Genomic DNA, 14,394 nt, shown 5'->3' with positions numbered 1-14,394 from the left:
ATAAAAAGCCTCACCAATTTGCATAGGTGACCACAGACCCAAACCCTTGGATCTGAGAACAATGAAAAAGCATTCAGTTTCTTACAAGAAGACTTTTAATAAAAATAGAAGTAAATAGAAATGAAGAAATCCCCCCTGTAAAATCAGGATGGTAGATATCTTACAGGGTAATTAGATTCAAAAACATAGAGAACCCCTCTAGGCAAAACCTTCAGTTACAAAAAAGATACACAGACAGAAATAGTTATTCTATTCAGCACAATTCTTTTCTCAGCCATTTAAAGAAATCATAATCTAACACATACCTAGCTAGATTACTTACTAAAAGTTCTAAGACTCCATTCCTGGTCTATCCCCGGCAGAAAACCAGCATATAGACAGACACACAGACCCTTTGTTTCTCTCCCTCCTCCCAGCTTTTGAAAGTATCTTGTCTCCTCATTGGTCATTTTGGTCAGGTGCCAGCAAGGTTACCTTTAGCTTCTTAACCCTTTACAGGCGAGATGAGCTTTCCCCTGACCAGGAGGGATTTCAAAGGGGTTTACCCTTCCCTTTATATTTATGACACTGCTCCTTGAATGCAATCTCAATAACAATCATCAATAATTCCATCTTTTGAGTTGGTTTTCCTGAACTAGTCATAGGAGAATCAACGAATAATGTAATCTAGTTAATTGTTTTCTCCTTATTAATTTTGATAATTGTTTTATTTTGGTAATTTTACTTTGAAAATTACTTGGCATCCAACCCCTTTCTACCACCATACTCAATTATATAAATGACACCTCTGTCAGGAGAGAGACGCGTTGGTGGTAAATCTTGCTTTATTGCTGCCCGGGTCGCACTTTTTGTGGATTACAGAATACCTTACGCTCTAGCACTATCAATGTGGCATTTTTCATTAGCATTAAAATTCACATTTAAAAGAAAATACTAGCTGATCTTTATGACCTAAGTGTTGCTTTTTCAAGTGGTTTGCCACTAAAGGCATCTTCAATGTATCCTACTCAAAGAAACCAGATCAGAGAGTCATTGTTACAGTAATCAATAAAACGTGTTGATTGTTTTAAAGAGAGACAGTCTTACAAGTGAGTAACAGCCACAATGAAAATGCTCCCAATGTATTAGTAAGTAAATGAATTTTAAGATTATTTGTTTTATCTAATCAGGAAATAATCAATTAGAATGAAGCAGCATCAAGTGAAGAGTCTGAAACAAGAACAATTAGTATTGCAAATATGTACAACAACTCAGGGTATGTCTACACTACGGAATAAGGTTGAATTTATAGAAGTCGGTTTTTTAGAAATCGGTTTTATATATTCGAGTGTGTGTGTCCCCACAGAAAATGCTCTAAGTGCATTAAGTGCATTAACTCGGTGGAGCGCTTCCACAGTACCGAGGCTAGAGTCAACTTCCGGAGCATTGCACTGTGGGTAGCTATCCCACAGTTCCCGCAGTCTCCGCTGCCCATTGGAATTCTGGGTTGAGATCCCAATGCCTGATGGGGCTAAAACATTGTCGCGGGTGGTTCTGGGTACATATCGTCAGGCCCCCCTTCTCTCCCTCCCTCCGTGAAAGCAAGGGCAGACAATTGTTTCACGTCTTTTTTCCTGAGTTACCTGTGCAGACGCCATATCACGGCAAGCATGGAGCCCGCTCAGGTAACCGTCACCGTATGTCTCCTGGTTGCTGGCAGACGCGGTATGGCATTGCTACACAGTAGCAGCAACCCATTGCCTTCTGGCAGCAGACGGTGCAATACGACTGGTAGCCGTCCTCGTCATGTCCGAGGTGCTCCTGGCCATGTCGGCTGGGAGCACCTGGGCAGACATGGGCGCAGGGACTAAATTTGGAGTGACTTGACCAGGTCATTCTCTTTAGTCCTGCAGTCAGTCCTATTGAACCGTCTTATGGTGAGCAGGCAGGCGATACAGATTGCTAGCAGTCGTACTGTACCATCTTCTGCCAGGCAGGCAAGAGATGAGGATGGCTAGCAGTCGTATTGTACCATCTTCTGCCGGGCAGGCAAGAGATGTGGATGGCATGCAGTCCTTCTGCACTGTCTGCTGCCAGCCAAAGATGTAAAAGATAGATGGAGTGGGTCAAAACAAGAAATAGACCAGATTTGTTTTGTACTCATTTGCCTCCTCCCCCGTCTAGGGGACTCATTCCTCTAGGTCACACTGCAGTCACTCACAGAGAAGTTGCAGCGAGGTAAATCTAGTCATGTATCAATCAGAGGCCAGGCTAACCTCCTTGTTCCAATAAGAACAATAACTTAGGTGCACCATTTCTTATTGGAACCCTCCGTGAAGTCCTGCCTGAAATACTCCTTGATGTAAAGCCACCCCCTTTGTTGATTTTAGCTCCCTGAAGCCAACCCTGTAAGCCGTGTCGTCAGTCGCCCCTCCCTCCGTCAGAGCAACGGCAGACAATCGTTCCGCACCTTTTTTCTGTGCGGACGCCATACCAAGGCAAGCATGGAGGCCGCTCAGCTCACTTTGGCAATTAGGAGCACATTAAACACCACACGCATTATCCAGGGGTATATGCAGCACCAGAACCTAGCAGAATGATACCTGGCGAGGAGGCGACGTCAGCGCAGTCACGTGAGTGATCAGGCCATGGACACAGATTTCTCTGAAAGCATGGGCCCTGCCAATGCATGCATCATGGTGCGAATGGGGCAGGTTCATGCGGTGGAACGCCGATTCTGTGCTCGGGAAACAAGCACAGACTGGTGGGACTGCGTAGTGTTGCAGGTCTGGGATGATTCCCAGTGGCTGCGAAACTTTTGCATGCGTAGGGACCCTTTCATGGAACTTTGTGACTTGCTTTCCCCTGCCCTGAGGCGCATGAATACCAAGATGAGAGCAGCCCTCACAGTTGAGAAGCGAGTGGCGATAGCCCTGTGGAAGCTTGCAACGCCAGACAGCTACCGGTCAGTTGGGAATCAATTTGGAGTGGGCAAATCTACTGTTGGGGCTGCTGTGATGCAAGTAGCCCACGCAATCAAAGATCTGCTGATATCAAGGGTAGTGACCCTGGGAAATGTGCAGGTCATAGTGGATGGCTTTGCTGCAATAGGATTCCCTAAGTGTGGTGGGGCCATAGACGGAACCCATATCCCTATCTTGGCACCGGAGCACCAAGCCGCCGAGTACATAAACCGCAAGGGGTACTTTTCAATGGTGCTGCAAGCTCTGGTGGATCACAAGGGATGTTTCACCAACATAAACGTGGGATGACCGGGAAAGGTGCATGACGCTCGCATCTTCAGGAACTCTGGTCTGTTTCAAAAGCTGCAGGAAGGGACTTTCTTCCCAGACCAGAAAATAACTGTTGGGGATGTTGAAATGCCTATATGTATCCTTGGGGACGCAGCCTACCCCTTAATGCCATGGCTCATGAAGCCGTACACAGGCAGCCTGGACAGTAGTCAGGAGCTGTTCAACTACAGGCTGAGCAAGTGCAGAATGGTGGTAGAATGTGCATTTGGACGTTTAAAGGCGCGCTGGCGCAGTTTACTGACTCGCTTAGACCTCAGCGAAACCAATATTCCCACTGTTATTACTGCTTGCTGTGTGCTCCACAATATCTGTGAGAGTAAGGGGGAGACGTTTATGGCGGGGTGGGAGGTTGAGGCAAATCGCCTGGCTGCTGGTTACGTGCAGCCAGACACCAGGGCGGTTAGAAGAGCACAGGAGGGCGCGGTACGCATCAGAGAAGCTTTGAAAACCAGTTTCATGACTGGCCAGGCTACAGTGTGAAAGTTCTGTTTGTTTCTCCTTGATGAAACCCCCCGCCCCTTGGTTCACTCTACTTCCCTGTAAGCTAACCACCCGCCACTCCTCCCTTCAATCACCGCTTGCAGAGGCAATAAAGTCATTGTTGCTTCACATTCATGCATTCTCTATTCATTCATCACGCCAATAGGAGGATGACTACCAAGGTAGCCCAGGAGGGGTGGTGGAGGAGGGAAGGAAAATGCCACACAGCACTTTAAGCACAGCACTTTAAAAGTTTACAACTTTAAAATTTATTGAATGCCAGCCTTCTTTTATTTTGGGCAATCCTCTGTGGTGGAGTGGCTGGTTGGCCGGAGGCCCCCCCACCGCGTTCTTGGGCGTCTGGGTGTGGAGGCTATGGAACTTGGGGAGGAGGGCGGTTGGTTACACAGGGGCTGTAGTGGCAGTCTGTGCTCCAGCTGCCTTTGCTGCAGCTCAACCATACACTGGAGCATACTGGTTTGGTCCTCCAGCAGCCTCAGCATTGAATCCTGCCTCCTCTCATCACGCTGCCGCCACATTTGAGCTTCAGCCCTGTCTTCAGCCCGCCACTTACTCTCTTCAGCCCGCCACCTCTCCTCCCGGTCATTTTGTGCTTTCCTGCACTCTGACATTATTTGCCTCCACGCATTCGTCTGTGCTCTGTCAGTGTGGGAGGACAGCATGAGCTCGGAGAACATTTCATCTCGAGTGCATTTTTTTTTCTTTCTAAGCTTCATTAGCCTCTGGGAAGGAGAAGATCCTGTGATCATTGAAACACATGCAGCTGGTGGAGAAAAAAAAAGGGACAGCGGTATTTAAAAAGACACATTTTATAAAACAGTGGCTACACTCTTTCAGGGTAAACCTTTCTGTTAACATTACATACATAGCACATGTGCTTTCGTTACAAGGTCGCATTTTGCCTCCCCCCACCGCATGGCTACCCCCTCAACCCTCCCCCCTTCCTGTGGCTAACAGCGGGGACCATTTCTGTTTAGCCACAGGCAAACAGCCCAGCAGGAATGGGCTCCTCTGAGTGTCCCCTGAAGAAAAGCACCCTATTTCAACCAGGTGACCATGAATGATCTCTCTCTCTCCTGAGGATAACACAGAGAGATAAAGAACGGATGTTGTTTGAATGCCAGCAAACATACACTGCAATGCTTTGTTGTACAATGATTCCCGAATACGTGTTACTGGCCTGGAGTGGTAAAGTGTCCTACCATGAAGGACGCAATAAGGCTGCCCTCCCCAGAAACCTTTTGCAAAGGCTTTGGGAGTACCTCCAGGAGAGCTGCGAATGCCAGGGCAAAGTAATCCTTTCACATGCTTGCTTTTAAACCATGTATAGTATTTTAAAAGGTACACTCACCAGAGGTCCCTTCTCCGCCTGCTGGGTCCAGGAGGCAGCCTTGGGTGGGTTCGGGGGGTACTGTCTCCAGGTCCAGGGTGAGAAACAGTTCCTGGCTGTCGGGAAAACCGGTTTCTCCGCTTGCTTGCTGTGAGCTATCATCATCTTCTTCATCCCCAAAACCTGCTTCCGTATTGCCTCCATCTCCATTGAAGGAGTCAAACAACACGGCTCGGGTAGTGGTGGCTGAACCCCCTAAAATGGCATGCAGGTCATCACAGAAGTGGCATGTTTGGGGCTCTGACCCGGAGCGGCCGTTCGCCTCTCTGGTTTTCTGGTAGGCTTGCCTCAGCTCCTTCAGTTTCACGCGGCACTGCTTCGGGTCTCTGTTATGGCCTCTGTCCTTCATGCCCTGGGAGATTTTGACAAAGATTTTGGCATTTCGAAAACTGGAACGGAGTTCTGATAGCACGGATTCCTCTCCCCATACAGCGATCAGATCCCGTACCTCCCGTTCGGTCCATGCTGGAGCTCTTTTGTGATTCTGGGACTCCATCATGGTCACCTGTGCTGATGAGCTCTGCATGGTCACCTGCAGCTTGCCACGCTGGCCAAACAGGAAATGAGATTCAAAAGTTTGCAGTTCTTTTCCTGTCTACCTGGCCAGTGCATCTGAGTTGAGAGTGCTGTCCAGAGCAGTCACAATGAAGCACTCTGGGATAGCTCCCGGAGGCCAATACCGTAGAATTGTGTCCACAGTACCCCAAATTCGTGCCGGCAAGGCCGATTTAAGTGCTAATCCACTTGTCAAGGGTGGAGTAAGGAAATCGATTTTAAGAGCCCTTTAAGTCGAAATAAAGGGCTTCATCGTGTGGACGGGTGCAGGTTTACATCGATTTAATGCTGCTAAATTCGACCTAAAGTCCTAGTGTAGACCAGGGCTCAATGAAAGTATAGGCTATAGTATATTTACAGATCAGAATGTATTTCATAGGTCCACACTTAATATATACATACCCTTCTAACTATAATTACCTTAGGCTATGCATTATTCTATGCCTTTCAAATCAGTCGCAAAGCTTTTGTTACAATAGATTTTAAAATCCATTAAGTGACAATTTAATATTAACATCTTTTTTCTTGTCTACTCAAGAAAGTTGCATCAGTTTAAAGTAGTTGCCTTAGAAACTGATTTCATTAAATCAGTTTAAGAGTGTCTACATTAAATTGGTGCAACACCATGTGTAATCAGGTTTTTTTTTAAAAAAAGTCAATTTTTGCATTAAGACAACGCTGAAATCATTGTATTTTCACCATAGCAGCCCAAGTTTCATTGCATTAGCTGAACAATCTTTCCTACGACAGGTTTCAAAGTAGCAGCCATGTTAGTCTGTATCCGCAAAAAGAAAAGGAGGACTTGTGGCACCTTAGAGTCTAACAAATTTATTTGAGCATAAGCTTTCGTGAGCTACAGCTCGTCAAATAAATTTGTTCGTCTGTAAGGTGCCACATGTCCTCCTTTTCTTTTTCCTACAATGGGGGCTCTCAGGAGTCCCTTATTAAAATGCTGCTACCAAATTGAAGGAAAGTTTTGGGGTGATTGTCCTTTGTAAGGAAGCTCACCCCATTCTCAGGATACTGCTAACTCATTGTTACCACAAAGATATCCCTAGTACTCAAAAAAATATTTTGCTGTTGGAATGGATCAGATTTCACCAAATAGCAGGTAAATAAAAAAAATAAAGGGAAAACACCCCTGGATAAGCATTCAGCCCGTCCCATCCTCCCTTCAAATTACACAAGTTGAACGCTCTGCTAAAACGTCAATACACAACATATTTTTCCAGGAACAAAGTATAAACATTTCCCACATGAGATACTTAATGTACTTGTTTGCTGAGTGGTATTGATAGTTTTTTATTGGTTTGTTATGATAAGGCATATGTTTATAGGAAGAGATTCCACAGTCAAGTACCCATAGTACATGGGGTTTGTTATACACCCAGGGGAAGTTTGTGGGCACTCCTTGTTAAAATATTCATAGCACATAGGTATAAAATCCTGTTGCTTTGGTTTGCAAGAGTTGTCTGATTCTTTTCAACCTCATTTTGCTTAAGCTCCACACTAAGGTTTCCTTCAATCAACGAACAAGTTAAAATGATAAACAAAAAGAAAAGGAGTACTTGTGGCACCTTAGAGACTAACCAATTTATTTGAGCATAAGCTTTCGTGAGCTACAGCTCACTTCATTGGATGGATGCATCCGATGAAGCTCACGAAAAGCTTATGCTCAAATAAATTGGTTAGTCTCTAAGGGTATGTCGACACTACGAAATTAGGTCGAATTTATAGAAGTCGTTTTTTTTTAAATCGGTTTTATATATTCGAGTGTGTGTGTCCCCACAGAAAATGCTCTAAGTGCATTAAGTGCATTAACTTGGCGGAGCGCTTCCACAGTACCGAGGCAAGCGTCGACTTCTGGAGCGTTGCACTGTGGGTAGCTATCCCACAGTTCCCGCAGTCTCCGCTGCCCATTGGAATTCTGGGTGGATATCCCAATGCCTGATGGGGCTAAAACATTGTCGCGGGTGGTTCTGGGTACATATCGTCAGGACCCCGTTCCCACCCTCCCTCCCCCCGTGAAAGCAAGGGCAGACAATCATTTCGCGCCTTTTTTGTCTGCTGCCAGCCAAAGATGTAAAGGATAGATGGAGTGGGTCACAACAAGAAATAGACCAGATTTGTTTTGTACTCATTTTCCTCCTCCCCTGTCTAGATCACACTGCAGTCAGTCACAGAGAAGGCGCAGTGAGGTTAATCTAGCCATGTATCAATCAGAGGCCAGGCTAACCTCCTTGTTCCAATAACAACGATAACTTTGGTGCACCATTTCTTATTGGAACCCTCCGTGCAGTCCTGCCTGAAATACTCCTTGATGTACAGGCACACCCTTTGTTGATTTTAGCTCCCTGAAGCCAACCCTGTAAGCCGTGTCGTCAGTTGCCCCTCCCTCCGTCAGAGCAACGGCAGACAATCGTTCCGCGCCTTCTTTCTGTGCGGACGCCATACCAAGGTAAGCATGGAGGCCGCTGAGCTCATTTTGGCAATTAGGAGCACATCAACCACCACACGCATTATCCAGCAGTATATGCAGCACCAGAACATGGCAACGCGATACCGGGCGAGGAGGCGACGTCAGCGCGGTCCCGTGAGTGATCAGGACATGGACACAGATTTCTCTGAAAGCATGGGCCCTGCCAATGCATGCATCATGGTGCTAATGGGGCAGGTTCATGCTGTGGAACGCCGATTCTGGGCTCGGGAAACAAGCACAGACTGGTGGGACCGCATAGTGTTGCAGGTCTGGGACGATTCCCAGTGGCTGCGAAACTTTCGCATGCGTAAGGGCACTTTCATGGAACTTTGTGACTTGCTTTCCCCTGCCCTGAAGCGCATGAATACCAAGATGAGAGCAGCCCTCACAGTTGAGAAGCGAGTGGCGATAGCCCTGTGGAAGCTTGCAACGCCAGACAGCTACCGGTCAGTTGGGAATCAATTTGGAGTGGGCAAATCTACTGTTGGGGCTGCTGTGATGCAAGTAGCCCACGCAATCAAAGATCTGCTGAAATCAAGGGTAGTGACCCTGGGAAATGTGCAGGTCATAGTGGATGGCTTTGCTGCAATGGGATTCCCTAACTGTGGTGGGGCTATAGACGGAACCCATATCCCTATCTTGGCACCGGAGCACCAAGCCGCCGAGTACATAAACCGCAAGGGGTACTTTTCGATAGTGCTGCAAGCTCTGGTGGATCACAAGGGACGTTTCACCAACATCAACGTGGGATGGCCGGGAAAGGTGCATGACGCTCGCATCTTCAGGAACTCTGGTCTGTTTCAAAAGCTGCAGGAAGGGACTTTCTTCCCAGACCAGAAAATAACTGTTGGGGATGTTGAAATGCCTATATGTATCCCTGGGGACCCAGCCTACCCCTTAATGCCATGGCTCATGAAGCCGTACACAGGCAGCCTGGACAGTGGTCAGGAGCTGTTCAACTACAGGCTGAGCAAGTGCAGAATGGTGGTAGAATGTGCATTTGGACGTTTAAAGGCGCGCTGGCGCAGTTTACTGACTCGCTTAGACCTCAGCGAAACCAATATTCCCACTGTTATTACTGCTTGCTGTGTGCTCCACAATATCTGTGAGAGTAAGGGGGAGACGTTTATGGCGGGGTGGGAGATTGAGGCAAATCGCCTGGCTGCTGGTTACGCGCAGCCAGACACCAGGGCGGTTAGAAGAGCTCAGGAGGGCGCGGTACGCATCAGAGAAGCTTTGAAAACCAGTTTCATGACTGGCCAGGCTACAGTGTGAAAGTTCTGTTTGTTTCTCCTTGATGAAACCCTCCGCCCCTTGGTTCACTCTACTTCCCTGTAAACTAACCACCCTCCCCTCCTCCCTTTAATCACCGCTTGCAGAGGCAATAAAGTCATTGCTGCTTCACAGTCATGCATTCGTTATTCATTCATCACACAAATAGGGAGATGACTACCAAGGTATCCCAGGAGGGGTGGTGGAGGAGGGAAGGAAAATGCCACACAGCACTTTAAGCACAGCACTTTAAAAGTTTACAACTTTAAAATTTATTGAATGACAGCCTTCTTTTTTTTGGGCAATCCTCTGTTGTGGAGTGGCTGGTTGGCCGGAGGCCCCCCCACCGCGTTCTTGGGCGTCTGGGTGTGGAGGCTATGGAACTTGGGGAGGAGGGCGGTTGGTTACAGAGGGGCAGCAGTGGCAGTCTGTGCTCCAGCTGCCTTTGCTGCAGCTCAACCATACACTGGAGCATTCTTGTTTGGTCCTGCAGCAGCCTCAGCATTGAATCCTGCCTCCTCTCATCACGCTGCCGCCACATTTGAGCTTCAGCCCTGTCTTCAGCCCGCCACTTACTCTCTTCAGCCCGCCACCTCTCCTCCCGGTCATTTTGTGCTTTCCTGCACTCTGACATTATTTGCCTCCACGCATTCGTCTGTGCTCTGTCAGTGTGGGAGGACAGCATTAGCTCGGAGAACATTTCATCTCGAGTGCGTTTTTTTTTCTTTCTAAGCTTCACTAGCCTCTGGGAAGGAGAAGATCCTGTGATCATTGAAACACATCCAGCTGGTGGAGAAAAAAAAAAGGGACAGCGGTATTTAAAAAGACACATTTTATAAAACAGTCGCTACACTCTTTCAGGGTAAACCTTGCTATTAACATTACATACATAGCACATGTGCTTTCGTTACAAGGTCGCATTTTGCCTCCTCCCACCGCGTGACTACCCCCTCAACCTTCCCCCCTCCCTGTGGCTAACAGCGGGGACCATTTCTGTTTAGCCACAGGCAAACAGCCCAGCAGGAATGGGCTATACTGAGTGTCCCTGAAGAAAAGCACCCTATTTCAACCAGGTGACCATGAATTATATCTCACTCTCCTGAGGATAACACAGAGAGAGAAAGAACGGATTTTGGTTGAATGCCAGCAAACATACACTGCAATGCTTTGTTCTACAGTGATTCCCGAGTATGTGTTACTGGCCTGGAGTGATAAAGTGTCCTACCATGAAGGACGAAATAAGGCTGCCCTCCCCAGAAACCTTTTGCAAAGGCTTTAGGACTACATCTAGGAGAACCGCAAATGCCAGGGCAAAGTAATCCTTTCACATGCTTGCTTTTAAACCATGTATAGCATTTTAAAAGGTACACTCACCAGAGGTCCCTTCTCCGCCTGCTGGGTCCAGGAGGCAGCCTTGGGTGGGTTCGGGGGGTACTGGCTCCAGGTCTAGGGTGAGAAACAGTTCCTGGCTGTCGGGAAAACCGGTTTCTCCGCTTGCTTGCTGTGAGCTATCTACAACCTCCTCCTCCTCATCATCTTCTTCGTCCCCAAAACCTGCTTCCGTATTGCCTCCATCTCCATTGAAGGAGTCAAACAACACGGCTGGGGTAGTGGTGGCTGAACCCCCTAAAATGGCATGCAGCTCATCATAGAAGCGGCATGTTTGGGGCTCTGACCCAGAGCGGCTGTTCACCTCTCTGGTTTTCTGGTAGGCTTGCCTCAGCTCCTTCAGTTTCATGCGGCACTGCTTCGGGTCCCTGTTATGGCCTCTGTCCTTCATGCCCTGGGAGATTTTGACAAAGGTTTTGGCATTTCGAAAACTGGAACGGAGTTCTGATAGCACGGATTCCTCTCCCCAAACAGCGATCAGATCCCGTACCTCCCGTTCGGTCCATGCTGGAGCTCTTTTGCGATTCTGGGACTCCATCATGGTCACTTGTGCTGATGAGCTCTGCATGGTCACCTGCAGCTTGCCACGCTGGCCAAACAGGAAATGAGATTCAAAAGTTCGCGGTTCTTTTCCTGTCTACCTGGCCAGTGCATCTGAGTTGAGAGTGCTGTCCAGAGCGGTCAGAATGGAGCACTCTGGGATAGCTCCCGGAGGCCAATACCATCGAATTGTGTCCACAGTACCCCAAATTCGAGCTGGGAACGTCGATTTAAGCGCTAATCCACTTGTCAGGGGTGGAGTAAGGAAATCGATTTTAAGAGCCCTTTAAGTCGAAATAAAGGGCTTCACTGTGTGGACGGGTGCAGGTTTAAATCGATTTAACGTTGCTAAATTCGACCTAAAGTCCTAGTGTAGACCAGGGCTAAGGTGCCACAAGTACTCCTTTTCTTTTTGCGAATACAGACTAACACGGCTGTTACTCTGAAAGAAAGCAAATTAACAAGTTTTAACCAACGAGTTCAAACTGCACCTTCTCCTAGTGTAAATATGGCCTAAATCTGTTTTGAGGCACACATTTGGTTAAACCCAAGCGGTGTGTGTATCAAAGGTCTTAGACTAGACTTGTTATTTTAGAACATCAGTTTAAAAGTAACCCAGAGGTTACCATTTTTATGTGATCACTGATTAATAAATTGTTATTCTGTTGTATAAAAGCAACAGAATATTATGGAGATACATGATGAATTATTTAACTTTTCACTGGACTACGTACCTACTTTAGTTGCACACCAGCAAGTATAGGTACTTGGTTTTGACACTAAGCATGTATTCCATTCAGCCATGTAAGTCAAACACCAATATTTAAATCAAATTCTACAGAAGACCAAAAATATTAATTCATAAATTGCAGAATTCAATTTTCAGGCATCTGCAATTTTCTACTACTGCTGGCCATAAAAACAATATCCATTTCTAACATTCTGAAATACTGTAGTGTGTTTAGAGCCTACATACAATTTTTATATCTGCGATGAAAGCATAGGAAGAAACCTTGACTCATGTATAGAATGGACAGACATCTTACCTTTCAATGATGGAACAGAACAACTTTGGTAAAATGAAAGGGTTAATTGGCTTTAAGTTAAACTTGAAACCCAACTCACCAAGTTACATGTTTAACCTGATAAACTTCTGCCTTCTTTTAGACCATGTCAAATACAGTGTAATAGAAATCAGGACTAGACTATCCCTCCCCCCTTCCAATTCAGTATTGTAATTTACTGTTGTAGAACATCTCTCTGGAGCAAAGTACAGCTGGAAGGTCCTCAAAAGTCTTCATCCTTACCCCGTCCATTTCTTGCTGCCCTCTGCGCTGAGCCAGAATACAGACAGGTTAAAGAGCTTTGGCTGTTTGCCAAGCAGACAGTCCATTGGAAAAACAGGCAGAAGACAAGGTTATGTTTGGAAGAGCCATCATAAGAGTAACAGCCGTGTTAGTCTGTATTCGCAAAAAGAAAAGGAGTACTTGTGGCACCTTAGAGACTAACCAATTTATTTGAGCATGAGCTTTCGTGAGCTACAGCTCACTTTGTCGGATGCACACGGTATGCATCCGACGAAGTGAGCTGTAGCTCACGAAAGCTCATGCTCAAATAAATTGGTTAGTCTCTAAGGTGCCACAAGTACTCCTTTTCTTTTATCATAAAAGTTGACAGTCTCTTAATGGGAGCGAGGGGGAATATTCAACCAAAAGTCATCAACTAGCAGAATACACTTGTACATGGGCCGGTGGCAAACCATTCAATAAAGGTGACATTTTAACTTATTTGATTTGGACGGAAACATAGCACAGCAGATTTCAGTCAGGTAAGCCAAAGAAGTTGATTTTTTCTACAAAATGTCGTTGTAAATGATTGAGTGGAAGGTCCCTACAGCCAGCTGTTTCTGGCTCCCAGCCTTGTGCTCAGTCCCCAAGGCTGCACTGCCTTTTCATCTCAGGGACAGCAGAGTTTTTTAAATTGAACTAACACTGATTGCCAATTAACCTGAATTAGCAAACATGTTTGTACATGAGATTCATTTTCAACCAAGGTTACTCTGGTAGGGCTTAAGGGCCAAACGAGCATGGGGCCCATTGCGCTAGGCACTTTACAGACTTGTGTTTCCTGGAAAGAACAGTCTGTGGAGTGTCCAGATGAGCATGCACACATGTGTTAGCCAACCCGAGTTAAACTCTATTGAAACAAACCCAGATACTTTTTACGCTAAGTAAGAACAGAATTCGTGCTACAGCCAGGAAAGAGAGACACAAGTGATGGGGTTTTAGGCTTCTTTACTTTCTAACTGCCAGACACATGGCAAAATAAGCAGCTAGGTCAGGGAAATCGCACTGATTTTCTACTGGAAACATGTTGTTTTCATGCACATTCCAGGATATAGAATTGTAGTCAATCCTAAAAGTCTGATCTGTGACTAGTCCTTGCTTGAGAGTTCAACAGCATTTGTCAAGCATTTTTAACCTAGCACTTTTGCTTGTAAATCAAGTCTGTGTATTGTATTAATACCTGCAAAGCACTGAACTGCCACACATTGCCCTCAGGCTAGTCACATTATTAGTATTGTGTACTGATAAGAACCTTATGAACTATTAGACAACAAATGAAAAATAATTTGAGTTGAAAATTCTTAAATACTGAATAGATTAATGCAGCTTTGGGCTTTGTATAGGACAGGTTCATTAGATCAGTTACCATTTAACATTGCATCAAAACCAACAGGTTCACTATCCACAGAAACCTATCACTGGTGCTATTTATAGCTGTAACATGCAACAATGTTACTTGGCTGCAACTGACCTATAGATAACCTATCAAAGGAACTACTGCTGTACTCCTTACCAAAAGAGGAGCTGAGAGCTTTATGACATGCTACACTGTTGTCAAGCTTGGCTAACAGCTGTTGACTGGCAGCTTACTAAGCACTGTTAAGTGGGTAATAAGAAATGCAACAAGTT

At 46.1% G+C, this 14,394-nt stretch overlaps 1 protein-coding gene across 1 annotated transcript; it reads right to left on the bottom strand.

The window, feature by feature from the left end:
- Positions 1-9,684: 9,684 nt before the first annotated feature.
- Positions 9,685-12,041, bottom strand: LOC140916584 (uncharacterized). The gene is made up of 2 exons (XM_073358240.2): positions 10,865-12,041; positions 9,685-10,276 (listed from the first exon to the last, which is right to left on the bottom strand). Exons 1-2 carry the CDS (start codon positions 11,445-11,447, stop codon positions 9,756-9,758), a joined length of 1,104 nt encoding a protein of 367 aa, XP_073214341.2. The 5' UTR covers positions 11,448-12,041; the 3' UTR covers positions 9,685-9,755.
- Positions 12,042-14,394: the final 2,353 nt, after the last annotated feature.

This window comes from Lepidochelys kempii, chromosome 8 (genome assembly GCF_965140285.1).
Source record: "Lepidochelys kempii isolate rLepKem1 chromosome 8, rLepKem1.hap1, whole genome shotgun sequence".
NCBI lineage: Eukaryota > Metazoa > Chordata > Testudines > Cheloniidae > Lepidochelys > Lepidochelys kempii.
The sequence above is the reverse complement of the archived record's forward strand: the minus strand, read 5'-3'. Positions and strand labels throughout refer to the sequence as shown.